Raw genomic sequence first — 19283 nt, forward strand, 5'->3', positions numbered from 1 at the left:
GGTTTTGAGTGGTTTTTGAAGGCGGTTTAATTTTTTGTTAAAATTATTACATGTCTTAGGTTTGCTAGCCTTACAAGAGTCGACTTATACAAACACACCGGACTTGTCGGTGAAGGCTTTAGGCGCTCGCAAGCTTTGACAATGAAGCGACCATGTTAAGGGCAACTCACTAACGGGTTATGAACCTCGGCTCAGAGAGAGGATGAAATATCAATGAAGGAACACTGTAGTTATATTTCGCTAGCTTTCGAAAATCTTCTCCACATCAAACATTGTCTGAAATGTGTACTCAAAACATTTTTAACTATCTTATTTATCACAAAATAAAAACAATAGGCAAATTTGTATTGTTCTTTTGTTTTATTACAACTTTATATATAATAATTTACAATAGGTGCACGCAATAGTAACACAAACATCATACTATACATAGAGATGGAAATACAAAATACTATGTTGACTAGATAGTACATTGAGGTATGTTCATTTAGCTTGGCAGCTCAGACAACAGATACAAATTTACATCGCAAACATACATATAATCTTTTTATAGAAGTACATAATCGAGGCGCTTTTACATTTAAAATAAATAAAAGGACACAAAAAGTGGATAATAAAAATAAGAAGACAAAAAAGGACAAGTAAAAGCGCATATGGCACGGGGCGTAGACATGTACACAGTGTCTGCGCTCGTACGGCTCTAGCATCTGGTCTTCCAAAATCCACCCCACCCATAGACCGGTTTATCTGTATGTGGGGCAAGGCTGTGGCTTAATTTAGATTTTTTAACTATTTTGGAGATTTTAACAATGGCGAAGTGTAGTATTTTTTGTCGCCCTCGTCTAGTGCATCTAGGGTTGATAGGAACTACTACCACGCCACGCCGCTGGATTTTAGGATTCATCTCCGTTTAGATCTAGGACATCCTATTATTTTTTATAAAATAAAAAATATTATTAATATAAGCGTGTAAAACAGATGCCGATCACTATTTTTTATATACACATGCGCGCGAGCGTGCACTGCACACCATACACACTGCACAGACATACACACTTTTCTTTCATACATAGAACCTGTGATACCGACTATATATGAAACACGATTCAATCCTGCATTTTCTCTGCAGCGCAGAAAAAAAGGCAAAGGAACAAAAAAACCAAAAGTACAAAAAGATAAGACTATTAAGTATGGTACGCCTTGAAACAATTTACCGCACAAAGCGGCACCTGGCAACCCTCACACATGAATGGGGTCGTTCGGTTCCTTATGCCCTGCGAAGAGCACAAAAAGCACCTTGCCCTGGCTTGGCGATTATTTCGCCGCTCATTCTCTGCCGGATTTGGGATACAAACCGGCCAGTGTCTATGTGTAACCACCACCCGAGGCTTCGGTGCAGAATGCAAACGAAGAACGGGAACTTGAGCTAAATGGCGGGAGAGAATGGCGTCCAATAATTCGAGCCGGAAACCCAAATGGTCAACGCGGGAATTTTGAGAAGATTCCAATAGGATGCGCGCATTGAGTATGGAGATGTTTAGCAACCGCTTGAACATCTTGATGAACCAAAGTTTACCCCGTTTTCGCTCAATCAGATACGGCTCCAGCATTTGGTCTTTGAGGTCCACTCCACCCATTGACCTGTTGTAGTCTAGAACTACTTGAGGCTTGAATGCGATGGGCCTCTTTGAGTTCGTGTGTATGCGGGGCAAACCAGTGGCACTACCGTGGCAAGTCGAGATCATGGTTACTCTTTTCTTGTCCTCCCATGCCAACACACATACGTCCCCAGCATGCCGTGCTACAAGCTGTCCCCTCATTAGCGGAGCATTTGCTATCAAGTAGGGTACGTCTTTTCGAGTCGGCCGTAATGTACCAACACAGTCAGTACCATTACGTTTCAAAAATCGTGCCAATAACGGCGAATTGTACCAGTTGTCCATAAATAATTTATATCCCTTATTAAGTAAGGGACCCATAAGCCTTTTAACTATCGCAAAACTCGACAATTCATTTGGAGCTTGATTAATTTCTACACTAGTCTGCTTACCCGTATAAACAATGAAAGAAAATAGGTAACCTGTAGCACTTTCACATAATTCAAACGTTTTGATCCCAAACTTTGAAGCCTTTAACCGAATATATTGTTTAATATCCAGCTTTCCCTTCCAGAGGGTTAGACTTTCGTCTATGCAAATGTTTTGACTTGGAATATAATTTGCCTGAAATTTGGCGTTTAAATGATCTACTATAGGCCTCAAATGATATATTCGATCAGAACTTGCCCCGAGGTCGCTTATGGTAGGATCCACTGTTTCGACGTCAGCCTTCTCGTCAACGAAACGCAATGCCAATGAAAGTAAATCATATCTATCTCTGCTAAAAATATGCCGGAAAACCGTCGTCTTCAACAGCGGATTTTTAGTGAAGCAGCTCACTATCGTTGGCATCCGTATAATGCCCAGCGCTTGCCAGAATGCGAAGAGGCATAGCATTTCGTCGGCGTTAGTTGGGTACCAGCGGTCCTGAAAACGAATAGAGTCTATTTCGGTGGCATATCGGTTTGTCTCGTCGGCTATAATCCGCAAGATGGAATCGTCCCAGTAAGAACGAAACGCGTCATATGCAGACGTATAGGACTCGACAGCCCCGGTACGTGCAGGCCGAAATATCTCCTCTTCACCTCGAAACGTCTCCATTGGAGACCACTCGAAATTAAGGTCTTCGCCCTGTAGTGGAATATCCGTTCCACCAGCGACTTCCTCAGGCTCTTCTTCGTTTCTTCTCTCATTTAATCGCCGTCTTAAAACGTCCCGTGCCATTTGCCGTAATTCGGACGGGACGTCGTGATCGGATAACCAAATTTCTTGCAGTGGGTGACCGACGCTCCACTGTGCACCTTGGTCACACACCTGATGACAACGTCCCACTCCCTGTCCTCGCCCACGCCCGCGTCGTAGTCCACGATCGCGAGCACGCACACGCCCTAGGTCAGGCGCTCTTCCCGACATGGCCGTGGTCTGGGCCAAAGACACGTGCACGTTAGGATCAAGGAAATCCACTTTATATTCGTCGAGCGGCGTCCCGTCGTGTTCCGTCACCTTGAAGATGATGACGTCGTCCGAAAATTCTTGACGTCTAAAAATTTATACATTCACAATGAAAGTCATAATAATAAAAGGAACAAAAATTGTTGATCTCTCAGATACATTTGGACCGTTTTGAAATAATATGCCTCAAGTATAAAAATTGGCAGAACTAGCAGATTGTTATATTCAATGAAAAGGATTTAGATATTTTGTTGACATTTTTTAAGGACGAAATAAATTAATAATATTGTATTACTTACGGATTTGGATGTTGCCCTAATGGCGAACGGGAACGTGAACGTTCAAGTTGGAGGTAGATGGGAGAGTCTGGCTCATCCTCCGAGCACTCTGGGGATGACAAGGGACTATAAGGAGGCACAATCGCCTCCTCCGACTCGTCATACTACAAACAAAAATAAATACGCTGATCAGCTATACATTTATACATTATATAATTAAGTAGATGTTGCTCGCCGCTTCGCCCGCGTGAGAAGCCTTTCCCGCTACATGAGTAATTAAAACCCAATGCAGCGATTGAAAACGCCGCACGTACGGCGCCGGGGCCATGTAAATAAAAAAATCCCATTAGTTCCCATGGGAGCAAATTACCAGAACAAAAATAGCCTCTATATTATCCCAGAACATGATCTATCAGTGTAGCAAATTTCATCCAAATCCATTTAGCTATTTCCGCGTTAATCAAAAATGCGATACCAGTCTCTCTTACATAATTAATAACAATAAACCTAACTGATCACACGCTAACGCCCCTTGTTAATAACTTCTAATGGAGATTGTAATCACAATTTGACAGCAGGTTATGCTGTTACCTGCTGCTGTTTAATATCTAACACTGACACCAAGGAAAGATAATACCCATAACTATAATGGATGCACCCACTGAAGCGTAAACGCGTCTTTACTCAAACATTAATAGAAAAAAAAAATTCTAGTATCTATTAATATTTATAATAATATCAACCCTGTATTATATACTGACTCATTGTCATTACTGATTCATTTCACTCACCCTCAAAATTTCTACAGAGAACTTCTCAGGTATGTGTCTACGTCTCCTCACGATGTTTTCCTTCGCCGTTAAAGCAAACGATAATTCATAAAGAATGTACACATTTTTTTTTAGAAACCTCAGAGTTCTGTGCCTTTGGGTTTTGAACCTGCGGACATTCCTCTCGGCAGTCCGTTCCACAACCAACTAGGTTATCGCAGCATTTACTAGTAATGTTACGTTAAAAAAAAATATCGAGTAGGTACATGCTGTTTATATTATCGACTATAATTCTTTTCAATATGTATTATTAACTATAATCGAGTTTTCTGAAAGCAATTTAAATAATATACTACATAGCATAAATTATAATAATGATCAATAGACCTATGTTCATCTTTGAGAAAAACAAAACGCACCAATGATGATATTTATATTCGCCCATCTGATAGGTAGCTAGCCTACAAGGAAAATATATTCTTACCTATCCAAATCTAAAAGTTATAATTTTAACTGTTTGTAATCTGTGAGTAGTATCGAGACCGGCGATAATAACCCATGCCACCATACAAAACAGACAAATCACCACCACTCGACAATACTAAAGTTACTCATACAGTTGCGTATGATTTATTGTAGGGAGTAATCTGTGAAACTGCTCTAAATTAAAAATAAAAAATAATTGTCATAAAGTGTTGCATGAACCTCGTCACTGTCGATCTCACAATCAGGAAGCCATTCTTGTCCCTCGTCACTCGATTCGTCGTCTCCATATAGTGTCTTGATGATATCCTGCAGCGGTTGTGTTTCGTCGTCCATCCACTCTATATCATCGTCAGACATTTCTATGAATAAATAAATAAAAAAAACTGTTATCTTGCGGTGTAGATTACGGCTTTTGTTATACCAAGCTCATTATCTGCCTATTGTTTCTTTTAGACCCACCACGCTGTACAGAAAATTATTAAAATACTTAACATAAAATATGATCTTCGGTACACAAACCGTCTTATATAATTATTTATTTATGCACTATCAATAATAATGAACAATGCAATCATGAATCTATACTATTATATAAAGCTGAAGAGTTTGTTTGTTTGAACGCGCTAATCTCAGGAACTACCGGTCCAAACTGAAAAATTCTTTTTGCGTTGGATAGCCCTTTGTTCGTGGAGTGCTATAGGCTATATATCATCACGCTATACCCAATAGGAGCGGAGCAGTAATGGCTAATCTCAGGAACTACCGGTCCAAACTGAAAAAATCTTTTTGCTTTAGATAGCCCTTTGTTCGTGGAGTGCTATAGGCTATATATCATGACGCTATACCCAATAGGAGCGGAGCAGTAATGGCTAATCTCAGGAACTACCGGTCCAAACTGAAAAAATCTTTTTGCGTTGGATAGCCCTTTGTTCGTGGAGTGCTATAGGCTATATATCATGACGCTATACCCAATAGGAGCGGAGCAGTAATGGCTAATCTCAGGAACTACCGGTCCAAACTGAAAAAATCTTTTTGCGTTGGATAGCCCTTTGTTCGTGGAGTGCTATAGGCTATATATCATCACGCTATACCCAATAGGAGCGGAGCAGTAATGGCTAATCTTGGGAACTACCGATCCAAATTGAAAAATTCTTTTTGCGTTGGATAGCCCTTTGTTCGTGGAGTGCTATAGGCTATATATCATCACGCTATACCCAATAGGAGCGGAGCAGTAATGGCTAATCTCGGGAACTACCGATTCGAACCGAATTTTTTTTTGTGTTGAATAGTCCTTTGTTTTTGGAGTGCTCAAAGTTATATATCATCACGCTATGACCAATAGGAGCAGAGCAGTAATGGCTAATCTCAGGAACTACCAGTTTGAACTGAAAAAATCTTTTTGTGTTGGATAGCCCTTTGTTTCTGGAGGGCTATAGGCTATATATCATCACGCTATGACCAATAGGAGCGGAGCAGTAATGAAACATGTTGCAAAAACGGGGAAAAATTATTAGTTTTGAGAGCTTCCGTTGCGTGCGCTGCGTAAACGGTTAAAGTTATGCAACAATGATGTATAATGGGATTGTTCCTCTTAAAAAGTTCTAAAAAATATATTATAAAACAAAGTCCCCCGCTGCATCTGTCTGCCTGAACGAGTTAAACTCAAAAACTACCCAACGTATTAAGATGAAATTTGGTATGGAGACAGTTTGAGACCCTGGGAAGAACATAGGCTCCCGGGAAACTACTACTTTCATAACGGAAAACTTTAGCCTGAAAAACTTTATAACGCGGGCGGAGCCGCGGGCAAAAGCTAGTATAATATAAACTGTAACAAAGTTATCAATATATTAAAATATAGTCATCAAGCATGGATTTTTTTATCGACAAATTTTAACAATAAATACACTAAAACATTACTATCGTGGTCAACCAACCAAAATGGTATTACACTAACTCAGACTATTACTAAATAATAGCAGTTATTTAAGCTGCAATTTAGAAGCTTGTAACAGATTTTGGGGCTCAAAACTCCTAAACGAGTTCGTTTTTGTCTTCACTTATACTTAACAAAATTATTTTCCAGCGTAGAACTTAATCTTTTTTTAGAAACTTATATAAAATTATTTTTATAAATTTGTACGCGCAAAGCCGAAAAAGTAGTATTTGCTTGTCGAGTCAATTTTTCACTCTTAGAAAGGCGAAGGTATTCGTTATCATGCAGTCTAAAAATGTTTTTTATAGAATAAATATACAAAAACACTATAATAACGGAACGCAGTGTTATTCATTCGCGAATGTAGAAAAATATTATAAAGATTATCTTGCGGAGTTAAAGTTTTTCATTTTGTATAGATTGTTGTTCAGATTAACATATGAAAAAAATATATACTTATTATAAAATAATTTGTTATGGTTATTTATGCTATCGCCAATTGTAAACTCACTTTATATTAATATTATATTTTGCTCATTAGAAAAGTTATATCACAAAAATTGTTGATTAGGTTATGTTGGAATCGCCGGCCGGCGAGCGTCACAGTTAATTTGTCAAAATTAGATTATTTTTCGTATATTTTGATTTTGATGTTTCGTATATTAGTCAGTGTATGAAATCAGCATTTCTTAAAAAATGTGGAAAAAAATAGCCAAAATAAAAGTTTTTACTACACGTTAAATATTGTAATACTTTACGATGTTTAAAACTCCAAATTCAATTATATTTTTGAGGTAAAAATTTTAAAAGACACAGACGATACTGTACATTTTCACCAAAGCACAAAAAATACCCTTATTCTTAAACGTTATTTAATTAACTAAGGACGGAGCATTGCTGTGATAACAAATCTGTTTCTTAGGGCTGACGACATGCCAGCCTTCGCAGTGCGTAGACATAGGGCCGTTGTGATTGGCTAATATTTAGATACAACTTTAATCTAGTTCGCTGTCAGATAAACAAAGCTGAGAAACAGACTTGTTATCACAGCAATGCTCCCTCCATAGGTAAATAACGCCAGATAGCAGGGACGGAGATTAGCGCCGTGTGTCACCATTGTGACAACTGCCTGCGGGATATGGCCCAACATACGTTGGAGTCCTGCCCAGCCTGGGACGAGGAGCGCAGCGCCCTCGTTTCAGTCGTCGGAGATCTCTCGCTGCCGGCTGTACTCGGCAGCCGGGAGGCCTGGCGTGCGGTGGCCCACTTCTGCGAGGTGGTTCTCTCGCAGAAGGAGAGTGCCGAGAGGGATCGGGAACGGGCCGATCCCTCCCGCCGTCAGAGGAGACGTAGGAGGCGCCGGGTGGACGACTGACCGGCGTCTCCCGCCCTGTGGAATAGGGGCGTTTGGAGAATACCACCACGGTAAACCCCATGCCTGTCCTAAGAAGCGACTAATAGGGGCCACAAAGGGGGTCGTCGGCGGGCAGCAGGGGTAGCTGTCGGCCCTAGTGCATTTTTGTGCATTTCTTGCACATTTTTCGGTTGACCCCCGGGATGGACGGCAGTGTGGCGTTGACCTCATGCTGCTGTTGACGCTGAGAGCGTCCTTCGGTGCGCGGGGGCTTAGGAGTACGAGCCCCCCCCCCCCCCTCCATTTAGGAGACGGGCCGCAAGGCGGCACCGGCATGTGTTGATGTTAGGCCGCGGACGAAGACTCGGACCTGCTGTCTCGGGGAAGCCCGCAGTCGTCCCTTATGCGCCTAAGAGGGTCAACGCGGAGTTTTAGTTGGTAGGTCGTTGCGTAGGGACTAGTTTAGGTTAGGGACTCGGCCAGACCGCCGCCTGAGGGACCCGGGCCGTTCCAATTGTCGGGTTGTAAGGCAACGGTTACCCCAACATAACCGCTCAGTCGCCCCCCACCCCCCCGAAGACTGGGCGGTAGTAATAAGGAACCTTCTCCGCTACAAAACAAAAAAATGTAAATAACGTTTATGAATACGAGCGAAAGAATGTAAATTTACATTTATGTAAATTTCTTTTACAAAATATTTTATGTATTATAATTTTATGGTGTAAAAATTTAAACAACATTACATGCTAAATTCCATTTTTAAAAATTATTGCGGTTGGCGGCACTAAAGCCTCATTTACGTAAAATGGGCCCGGAATTCTAGGGATTAAAATACACGGTATTTAGGATTTGTGTAAGTAAATTTAATAAAATCTTTATTATTAGACTTATTACAAAATTATAATTAGAGAAATTAAATATTTTGTTTGAGCCAATTATGTTTTTGTATTGTATGAATATAATTTTCTTGGCATTTTAATGGGAAACATGCAACAACTGGTATCATTGCACGCACATTAGTGATTAGGCTAAGAAGAAATACGTAGGGACGGCTGAGAGGGACGCAGCTAGGGTTGCCACCCGTACTTTATAATAAAGTATTGTACGTTATTTCGGGTAATTGTACTCTATACTTTATGAGAACAATAAAGTACGCGAAAACACTTTATTTACCATGCTATGATCCCTCTAAGATTTTTCGTAAGAATTTTTGCGTAAAACAACTGTAAGTAATGGTACAAAAATGGCAGCAAGTATTTGATAAATCTGATAATATATTTTTTAAAATTGTATGAATTAATTTCATTGGTATTTTATTACGTCAGCACTCACAGAGAGAGTTCAAATTTTGTGATGTAAAATACCAAATGACTAGACGAACAAAATAATTTATGTTTGAATGTGAAATAATAATTTTACTTGTTAAAAGTTCCCAAATTTAATTTATGTTTAGGAGCAAAATAATAAAGTAGAAATAATTTGTACTTTATTTTGACACCATGTACTTTTTCTTCTACCTTCAATTTACCGATGTACTTTATTTGCCCAAAAAAAAGGTGGCATCCCTAGACGCAGCTGTCACGCACACCAGCTTGCACCAGCTTATAAGTAATCCTTGGTCTGCTAGTTTTAGCGACATTGAAGCGCGCTACTCCGTCTAGACATTCATTTGTCTAAGATTTTACTAGTTGGAACCACATTTGACTTCAAAGTCCTGTTACAACATTCAAAATTTTGACCGTTGTTTAGTCAAATAAGCACTTCCAATTTATTAATGTAGCTCTTTCCTAAGATGTTTTATTACATAAAACATCATTGGCTATTTAAACGATAATTTTCTTAAAATTATTCCACGAAATTACGAAGATTACGATAGCCTGCCTTTTAATATATGCAAATAATATTATTAAAATAAGTATGTTATGGATCTCACCTCTTGTATTTATCCTTTCCCCACCCGAAACTTATAAACTTTCCGCGCATCAAAGACGCGCAATTCTCTTTGGACGCGCAGTTTCTTACTTAGTATTTGTATTCTCTTTGGCGCAGTTACTGAAGCAACTCAGAACAAAAACAAACACGTAGCGTCACTCAGAGACAATCTGGCGTCACTCATAGAGCGTCACTGCCTCGCAGTTCTAGTTTATTTGTCTATGGTCGCACTGGTAAAACTGCGTATTGCGCGTAATACGTAATTACTAAACCCGTAATTGGTAAAACTGGCTAAATAGATTCAGTAAAACTGTATTTTGAGTTTGATGATACTTGTTTGAGATATATACTCGTTATTAATTATTTGTTTTTAGGTGGAACCTTAGCCTAATCCGCCGCAATTTTTTCGCTAGATGGCGTTAAAATCCCCTAAAGTTACATTTTTTATAATTACGTTCAAAATAACAAATTTTGCTATTTGCCAAAGGTATATATTATGCCACATTTTATCTATATATTTATTTTGTCTCATCACAACTGACATTGGAGTAATTCCTGGGATTACGAAAGCTGAATAAGAAAAATCTGTATTTCGTGTACACACATGCACATATCCTAAGTTATGTATGAGAACCATTAGATGGCGCTTATGCAGAAAAAGTGTTAGGTTTCGAAAATTATAAAATCTAATCAAAGACAACAGTATAGTTACAGACCGGACATCAGGGCCAAACTTGTGCTCCAAAAATTATTACCAATTGGTAATAAGTCGCTGTCATATTTAAAACGTCCTGTGACAATATTACGGTTTTCTTAGATTATTCTAGAAATTTATATACATTATAAAAAGTGCCATCTGTTTACAAAAAGCTTTATTATTTCCGAGTATCGATATGTTGTTGTTAAATTCAATAATATACCCTTTTATCATTGGTTAAATTGGACCTAAGTGTCATATTCCCTTAGCGTCACTCATAGACAATGGCATCACTTATAGCTGAGTTATAGAGCGTAACCAGAGAGCATAAATGCGTCCTAGCCCATTTACCAGCGGAATGTTTGCCGGCAAACATGACAGCTACGTGACATTACGTGTGTCACGGGAAAATAACTTTATTCGTAACTACATAATAAGGTTATTTTTCCGTGACACGCGTAATGTAATGTAACTGTCATGTTTGCCGGCAAACATTGCGCTGGTAAATGGGCTTGTATGATATAATGCAAAATTGATAGTGAAATCGGTATATTTGGATAAAAAATCGGTAAATATGTGAAAAAAAAATCAACAAAATCTCTTTCATTAGCAATTATCATTTCAACTATCATATGAAGCTAATAATCGCATGCATATATGTATATTAAAAAAATTTAAGTAATAAAAATTAATTTTAATTTTCTTGCCTTGATTAATTGGCAAAATCTATATAAAGTATCCGTGAACTGTAATAATCAGAATAAATAAGTATCTGCATCTATTATCGGTATCATATGTAACCACAGACATATAAGTATATATACCTGGCAGCACTGGAAATACCTATGTGACTATTTTTTGACAGAAATACATATAACCAAGGGATTTCCCTAAGATAAAAAAAAAGGGATGGCAACTGAAATTGTTAAAAATCGATAAAAAAATATTGGATAATAATGTTTCGCATTCTTAGAAATTGTTGGAAGATTAGTAGGATAGGCACCGATTGAAATCGCTAAAAATCGGTAAATTCGAAACTACTGCACTAAAGACCCACTTGTTTTTTTACACCACAAAACAATTTTTTTTCAATTATTTGTTTTTTTGATAATATAAACGAGTATCTAGGAATCAGAATAATTTTCAAGTAAAAATAAACTCATTTAATTGAAAATGCAAGTCCTAAGTACATTTTAAATATTCGATGTAATATGTAATCTATATAAAATAAGGACTAAGAGTCTAAATTGGTTAAATCATAGGCTCGTTTCAATTCAATAAAGCAATCCGCAACATTAAATTGTGAAGCATCGATATTATTATGTACTTATTTTCAATGTGTCATATCTATCTATAAAAAAAATATGAATTTCTGCCCAATGCAGTGAGCAGTCTACACGACTTTTTTAAAATTTTATATTATTGTGATAAAGTTGGTTTTAAACTCAGAGTTTTAAAAGTAAATGTGAATTTTGTATTTTGGCAGCTTTTGGCAGTCCTACGATTCCGTCACTCCCCGCCTGCATACTACAAAAATACTCTTCATTTCCCTCAAACAAATTTCTTTACCTTTTTTATTAATTCCTAGTTTTTATTAGTTAACAGTAGTAGCCAACGTTAATTATGGGTAGTGGGTTCAAAAACGGCGCAATTAAATTAGAGTCAACCAATGGTGTTTATTATTCAGGGCAAGTGATTTTTGGAAGTGTTGTTTTTGATTTGAATGCACCGCTGACGTTCGCTGGTAATTATAGTTTTAGCACCTAAGAAAGTTAATTTAATTTACTCACATGTTTATTAAAGTTACTAATTGAAAAGTAATTGTATATTTGGCGTTCAATAGATAAATAATAAATTTTGATTAAATAAAATGACCTTTTAAGCTATTTTTCGACGTCTAAATTAACTGAAAGAAAACTCCCAAAGGTTCATTCACTAGTACATAAGTTGGATTATCAGAATATATTGTATTATTTACGAAAATAAAAATAAAAAATGCTTCTCTAAAATATATTAGGAGCAACAAATTATTGTCAGTGCTATGTTTAAAATATTTAAATAAATAACTTTTATGTAGCGTTTTGGACACGGTATTTTAACTAATCCGAGAACTCTACAGTGTTTGTCAACCAAATGAAACTGGACCATGTTTAAGAGTAAATAATTAAAATAAAACTCAGTAATGATTTATTTAAACAACTGAATAGCTTCACCTTCCCTAAATCATATTTATAGTATAAAAGCAAGCATATGTGGTGATGTTTGGATATTTGTTATAAGTAGAGGTGAAAACAGTCGAAAAGATTTGACAGAAAGATCTTCACCCCCAGTCAGCAAAGTGATAAATTTTTAAGCTGGAATAATTTGTAGTTGGTATTTATTGTACCTACCCCTTTTATTAAAAGGTTTTCATACAAATGAAGCTTTAAGCATACATAGTATAAATATAGTTCATGAAAATAGTGTAAAATTTTGATTTACCTACAGTTTTGTTGATAAGTATTATTTTTAAACTGTATTGATGATCTGTCCACTCTATTAAATATTTATAAAAACTGACCGAAGATTTATTTACATATACTGAAAGTCCAATGATGGAATAACAATGTGCTCATCCATTACACACAGGTATTAGCTGTAGAACCTTTGTGAGGTTTCTTAAATTGGTTGATTTGAGTTTTATTATGATTTGAATAGTTAAATCTTATTTTATTACTATAGATATTCTATGACAAAATATAATAGTGTCCTATGTTAATTTATGCACATTGTTTTATGTGTAACTTTAAAATATGTAGAACAATCAATTGTAAAATATTCATATTCATATTTCTAACATTGCTATGAACAATTTGAGTCTTGCTATCTCTTTTCTACACCTGCACTGAATGTCCAGTGATGTCACACCTTAGGATGTGTACATTTTTATTGCAACTATAGTTGCAATTCCACCAGATTTTAAATGCTTATATTCATAATATCAAAGTTGTCTTTGATTACACCTTCATTTGTAATAATCCCCTTAATTAATGAAAAAAAAGAGTGAATAATATGTATATTCTAGCTCTAAACATAGAGTTCCATGGTGCTGCCAATGTACTTTGGACAGAGTCACAGACTGAGGAGTACAATGGCATAAAAACAAGAGGAATGGTGAAATACATGGGCCATGAGGAGTACTTCAGGGTCACACAGTGCCTCGCTGGTGGGACGGGTAAGTTACATAATGCGAATTTGTCTTTGTATTGCTTGTAAATATTAATGCAAGTGTGGTTTAAATCTCCCACTTAACACTGCGAAATGACTACAGTCTATCTGATGGTAAATGCTGTGTACAGACCATAACCCGTATCTATAATGTGGACTAGCGAAGTGTTGAGTTCCTCATTGGGGACCTAAATGACCTCAACCTGACTGTACACAATAGAGGAGACAGGTTTCCAACCAAAACCACAGTAGCTCCTATTCACTTATATAAGAATTTGAAATTTTATTACTAAATGGAATCACATACTTATTTATTGTAAAATAAAATATTAAGTTTTGAAAAAAATCAAAATCAGTAGAAAGCAATTTTATTTTACGCGCTTTAATATCACTACTAATACTATAAGACAATTCGTCTCAACATTAACATCACACTTTTACTCAGAAGTACCCATGCACACACTATATTCGCATTAAACTACAAAATGATAAATGTGAGAAAAGTAAAAAAGTAAATATCTCTGGCATTAAGTCCGCCTATATACTTCTTTGTGTTTAAAGTGTATAAATAAATATATGAAACTGGAATTTTTAGTAAAAATATTTATTATATCTTTGGTACAATGTTAGCAGTGGCATAGTTGAGTATCATTTGGTTTATTAACACAATGTAAAAATTACACTGAATATTATCCCATCAGTGTATGTGTATTATCCAATAATCTATACAGGGTCATTTTGACATTGCATTACTAAATTAAAACACATACTTATCTACTTGAAGATAACACTTTACAATAAATTACTTGAGCTGTAAATGTAAATAAGACATTCGTCGCAGCGGAAAACATCAGTCAGTCAGAAATACACTCACGCATACACCATATTCGCATTAAAGTACAAAATGATCATAAAGTAAAAAAACTAAAACCAGGATTTTTTGTGAAAATTTCCGTTATTAATGAATGATTCTTAGCACAATGTCAGCAATGATGAAGTCGAGTATGTAGTTTCATTTAGTAATGCGATCTCAATATGACTGTATAATGTTAAGGCAAAGTATAGAATGCTCAGAGTGTCCAGGCAATGTATGAAAATTATTCATTTGATGTATTGCCTAGGCATCCTATAGAATGCCTTCATTATACAGATTGCCGGTGACATGACAAGGCTGAAAGCCTTATTTACCTTTCAGGTATATCCCAACTGCCGGAAGGTCCTCAAGAGTTCCAGTTCTCATACCAGATCCCGCACACAGCGCCGTCGTCGTTCGAAGGCGAGACCGGTTCGGTGACTTACCGCATGACCGTGCACATGCATTATCCGGACCCGTCCAAGCCGAAGGAGGATATAATTGTGCCGTTCCAAGTTGTTGCGCCGTTAGATTTGAACCTTGGAAGCCTGGCTCTAAAGGTATTATATTTGCTGTATTGAAGCTATGAACAATTATTAGGTAAATTTGAAGCGTAAAGCAGCTATGGCAAATAAATTAGGGCTCATCACAGGTCGAATGGAGTAGTGTATCATGGTTTGACTATATGCTTATATCTTTTTCATTATTATTTAAAATTTGTCTACGGTTCTGCCTGTGTTAAAATGTTTTTCAGGGATAAATACTTTCCCAAGATGAAAAATAGCTTATAGCACTCAGTAGTAATGGAATTTCTATTAGTTTAGTAGTTCTAGTTAAACCAACAAACTGTTCAGTTTAATATATTAGTATCATTGACCTATATTCTACTGATATACCATATAGTAGTTTAGTATAGATTAAAATGGCAATAGACCAAAGAAATGTTTTCAATGTAAATTAACCCACTTATCTGCGTCTGGTGGCGATAATACACTATTGACCTTGGCCATTATGAAACTTAACATGCTTATATCAATATGAGCAGTGCCATGCAGTCAGTACTTTGAAATTTAAATTTCTGTATGGCTTTGCTACTGTTCGACGGTCGTAGTATTTACTATCAGGCGATCGGTATTCTCTAGTCATTGAATAGCAATAAAAAAAACCCTTGTCCCTTCCCCAGCAACCCATAGAGATGGAGTTCGAGGAGGTGTACGGCTGTGACTGTATCTGCAGCCCCAGCCCGGTGAGCGTCCGCGTACGGCTGCCGGTCTCCGGCTACTGCCCCGGTCAGACCATACCCATCTCCATCGAGGTGCAGAACGACAGCTCGGTCGAGGTGCGAAGGTTGATATTCCAGTTGACTTCGGTGAGTTTGTTCTGTATATGTTTTAGATAGACAACAGCGTTTCTTTATGATGGATGTACTGATTGTAATTATGTACTTAGTTATAAGAAATGTGATACTACAGTGTGATGAAGGTGGTGGTATAATAACAGCGAAGCTTCAAAGTTTCGCTGGCTCTCTTATACAGTCGTATGTTAGTTTTACTTATGTTTCAAAACCGATTAAAAATGTTGGTAAAAATTTGGAAAGACAATAATTCATGGTACCCGTTCATTTATCTTTTGGGACTAATGGATTTTTTTTACAGAAAAAGGCTTAAGCTCATGTGATATATACAATTTGCACATCAAATATAATGTAGAACATGTAGTACTGAGTCAGTGATTTATAGAACTTAGTTTGCCATGACATGTGTGGTAAAAATTGCTTGAGTAAGATAACTTCAGCAAGTTTTTTTGCTAATCTAAATCCAGTTTCTGCTAAAATTTTACACTGAATATTTAGAACTCAAGCTTTTAATGATCAACCTTTATTGATTTAGAAAAGTAATAAAAACATGCTTTATATTTTTAATTGACCATCAAACTTCCCTCATACTTATCCCATGAATGAGTCCACAAATTTTCAATTCCAGAAAGAATGTTACCGCAGCAACGAGCCCATCGCGGAGCACATGCCGCCCGAGCGAGTGCTGGTGACGGTGAAGAAGGGTCCGGTGCTCGGCAACTCCAAGCGCAACTTCACCTGCGAGATGGTCGTGCCCGACATGATCGTGCCGAACTTGGACAACTGCGGCATTATTGACCTGGGGTACTTCTTTAAGGTTAGTTTTAAGTACAGTATATTGTGTTTACAAAATATCTATTATAGCGACATGTCCGTTATATCGACATTTGTTATTACGACGTGTCCGTTGTATTGACGTCTGTTATAACGACATGTCCGTTATACCGAGATCTGTTATAACGAAGTGTCCTTTTTGTCGACCTCGATAATAACGACGTATCCGTTATATCGACCTCAGTAATAACGACATATCCGTCATAACGATTAAATGTTGAGGTCCCGTTCCAACATCTATTAACACCGGATAAAACGACATATCAGTTAAAACGACCAATATCATCGAAATTTATTGGCTATAACAACCAATCGTCATATTACTTTGTTAAACATAAATATTATTTTGATCTTTAATGTAATTGATCTATGAATGATATGATGATATGAATGAATGTATGTAGATTTATTTTATTGAATACTATTCAAATTCACATTCTCAGTAACTTTGCCATGTTTACATATTGCATATAGTAACAATTGACAAAGGTGCATAAACTTTTTTAATCTATCTGTCTACAATTTTGCTTGCACACCAGTCTGCACATGGAATAAAATGTTTATTAATATATAAAAATACATGTATTGTTTATAACGACTATCGGATATAGCGTCCGGATGAGGTGGGGCTTTTGATGTTGTGTATTGGGTCTCCCCATCAAATGCATACACAGTCATGGGACTTTACCGTAAGCCGAGGTACACAGTGTATTATCTTTGTCAACACATTGCCCCTCAAAAGGCTTGTATACATTTCGCTTTTTCTTCTTCATCTTGGAACCTTTTTAAAAGGCTTGCACACATTTCGCTTTTTCTTGTACCATCCTGAAACTCCCATGATAATAAAATTGTTAATAAATCAAAAACATAATAATTAACTTAACTTTCAGACAACAATCAAACTATCAGGATGCAAAGACGACCTACAAGACGAGTCGGAGATATGCCTCGGTCTCGTTCCTCTGAAAAGCTTTACAGAGGGCGAGTACGTCCACCCGATGGTCCACAGCTTGCCCAAGGAACCCATCCCCAACCCGCAAAGCGAACACGTCAGCCCCGGCTTTGTAGAACCTAGCAACACGCCTTACAGTACAAAAACACAGTTCGACCCGTTCCAAAACAGTCCGACGCCAAACAAAAGACCTCCTGGTTACGTAGGGAGTACGGAACATATTTCCCTAAATGTGGCGCCTACGCATGAGATAGGTTTTGTGGTGCCCGATGGTTCGGGGCAACAGCCTTACCCAAATCCGGTTAATCCGTACCCGCCATACCCGGGTAACATGCCAGCGCAGTATCCGTATCCTGGTAATCCCGGGGTGCCGCTGGGAGTTGGAGCGGCGCCCTCTGCCCCTCCAGCTTATTCTTAAATTGTTTATATAATCGTGTGGTAAATGTGAAAAAAGATATTATTATGTCTATGTGTAAGGGCGCGTTTCCATTGAACCGTAACAAAGGTTGTTTTGAAATAGTCTGGTCATCTCATATCAGCTCCGTCTCGTTACGCTGTAATGGAAACGCACCCTTAAGTAAGTATCCGCAACTAACGACACCTTTAATAACTATGATGTATGCGTGTGATAAAGTTTAGTTATTATATATGGAGATGATAATGAATTATCATTATATTTTTGGAATCTCAGTTTGCTGCCGGACAGATTTTGATAAACAATTTATATATACTCATACAGTATCTGGTTTTGAGAAGTGTGATTTTATATTTATGTTTTTATAATTCATGTTATATATATACTTTATATATTATGTTGGAAACAAAGGTATATATGGTGCGTTTTCATCATTTCTTCTTACCATGCACATGTAAATTTTGGAATGAATTCCCTGCATCGGTGTTCCCTGAGTGCTATGACTTGTCCTTCTTAAAAAGAGTGCTCACCTCCCGATAGGCATAGGCTTGTTCTGCCTACTAAGGCAATAAAGAAAAATTTAATATAATGTGCTACAGTTTGAAATTGTTAGTGAAATAAAGGTGCTTTTCTGTCAATATACTAAGTGCCATCCTATACTAATGGTGTATTTATACATGCTTTTACATTGAAATAACAATGTTTATATGCTCATACTATGCCTTTTACATGACTTTTCGAAAATTATATACGAAAAAGAGACTTTTTGCCTGTCCCTCAAAGCGGAGTAAATATTGATCAATAAGATTGCACAATATATATGTAATTATTTTGCGAAAATCCTATTTGTTAAAATTTCCTACCTCAGTGGAAGTCCATAACAGAAAATAATAGGATAAGACATAACTAATCACTGTATTTTTGTTATTAATTACTATTTTTTTTTAACTAACATTATATTTTACACAATTAAGTTTTATGTTTAATAATGTTGATATAGGAATTTATAGAGTAAGTACGGGCTATTTAAGCCTGTATACGCTGAACAAATGGTACCGGACATGTACACGCCGGCATAATTGTGTCGATTGGCGAGGGTTCACTCGCAGTGGTAAATTTTTCTGGACCCCACTCCATTTACAATCAAGTAGACAGGAGTGGCTTT

General features: G+C 37.0%; 2 protein-coding genes across 2 annotated transcripts; one reads left to right on the forward strand and one right to left on the reverse strand.

Annotated features, from left to right (window-relative positions):
• Positions 1–341: 341 nt before the first annotated feature.
• LOC115454241 (piggyBac transposable element-derived protein 4) lies at positions 342–9990 on the reverse strand. The gene is made up of 4 exons (XM_037436456.1): positions 9808–9990; positions 4804–4943; positions 3350–3492; positions 342–3138 (listed from the first exon to the last, which is right to left on the reverse strand). Exons 2-4 carry the CDS (start codon positions 4939–4941, stop codon positions 1185–1187), a joined length of 2235 nt encoding a protein of 744 aa, XP_037292353.1. The 5' UTR covers positions 4942–4943; positions 9808–9990; the 3' UTR covers positions 342–1184.
• A 1564-nt stretch (positions 9991–11554) lies between these two features.
• Positions 11555–18958, forward strand: LOC115445953 (arrestin domain-containing protein 2). Its single transcript, XM_030172473.2, has 7 exons — positions 11555–11650; positions 12102–12247; positions 13568–13717; positions 14906–15123; positions 15747–15932; positions 16546–16734; positions 17642–18958. Exons 2-7 carry the CDS (start codon positions 12127–12129, stop codon positions 18119–18121), a joined length of 1344 nt encoding a protein of 447 aa, XP_030028333.1. The 5' UTR covers positions 11555–11650; positions 12102–12126; the 3' UTR covers positions 18122–18958.
• The last annotated feature ends 325 nt before the right edge of the window (positions 18959–19283 follow it).

This window comes from Manduca sexta, chromosome 8 (assembly GCF_014839805.1).
Source record: "Manduca sexta isolate Smith_Timp_Sample1 chromosome 8, JHU_Msex_v1.0, whole genome shotgun sequence".
Taxonomy (NCBI): Eukaryota; Metazoa; Arthropoda; class Insecta; order Lepidoptera; family Sphingidae; genus Manduca; species Manduca sexta.

Excerpts from the sequence above, each read along its gene's own strand:
- LOC115445953 (XM_030172473.2), top strand. The coding sequence starts at position 12,127 with ATGGGTAGTGGGTTCAAAAACGGCGCAATTAAATTAGAGTCAACCAAT. Across the intron at positions 12,248-13,567 it reads TGCACCGCTGACGTTCGCTG|CTCTAAACATAGAGTTCCAT; the intron begins GTAATTATAGTT and ends TGTATATTCTAG. Across the intron at positions 13,718-14,905 it reads GTGCCTCGCTGGTGGGACGG|GTATATCCCAACTGCCGGAA; the intron begins GTAAGTTACATA and ends TTTACCTTTCAG.
- LOC115454241 (XM_037436456.1), bottom strand. The coding sequence starts at position 4,941 with ATGTCTGACGATGATATAGAGTGGATGGACGACGAAACACAACCGCTG. Across the intron at positions 3,493-4,803 it reads GTGAGATCGACAGTGACGAG|TATGACGAGTCGGAGGAGGC; the intron begins GTTCATGCAACA and ends TTTTGTTTGTAG. Across the intron at positions 3,139-3,349 it reads TTAGGGCAACATCCAAATCC|ACGTCAAGAATTTTCGGACG; the intron begins GTAAGTAATACA and ends ATAAATTTTTAG.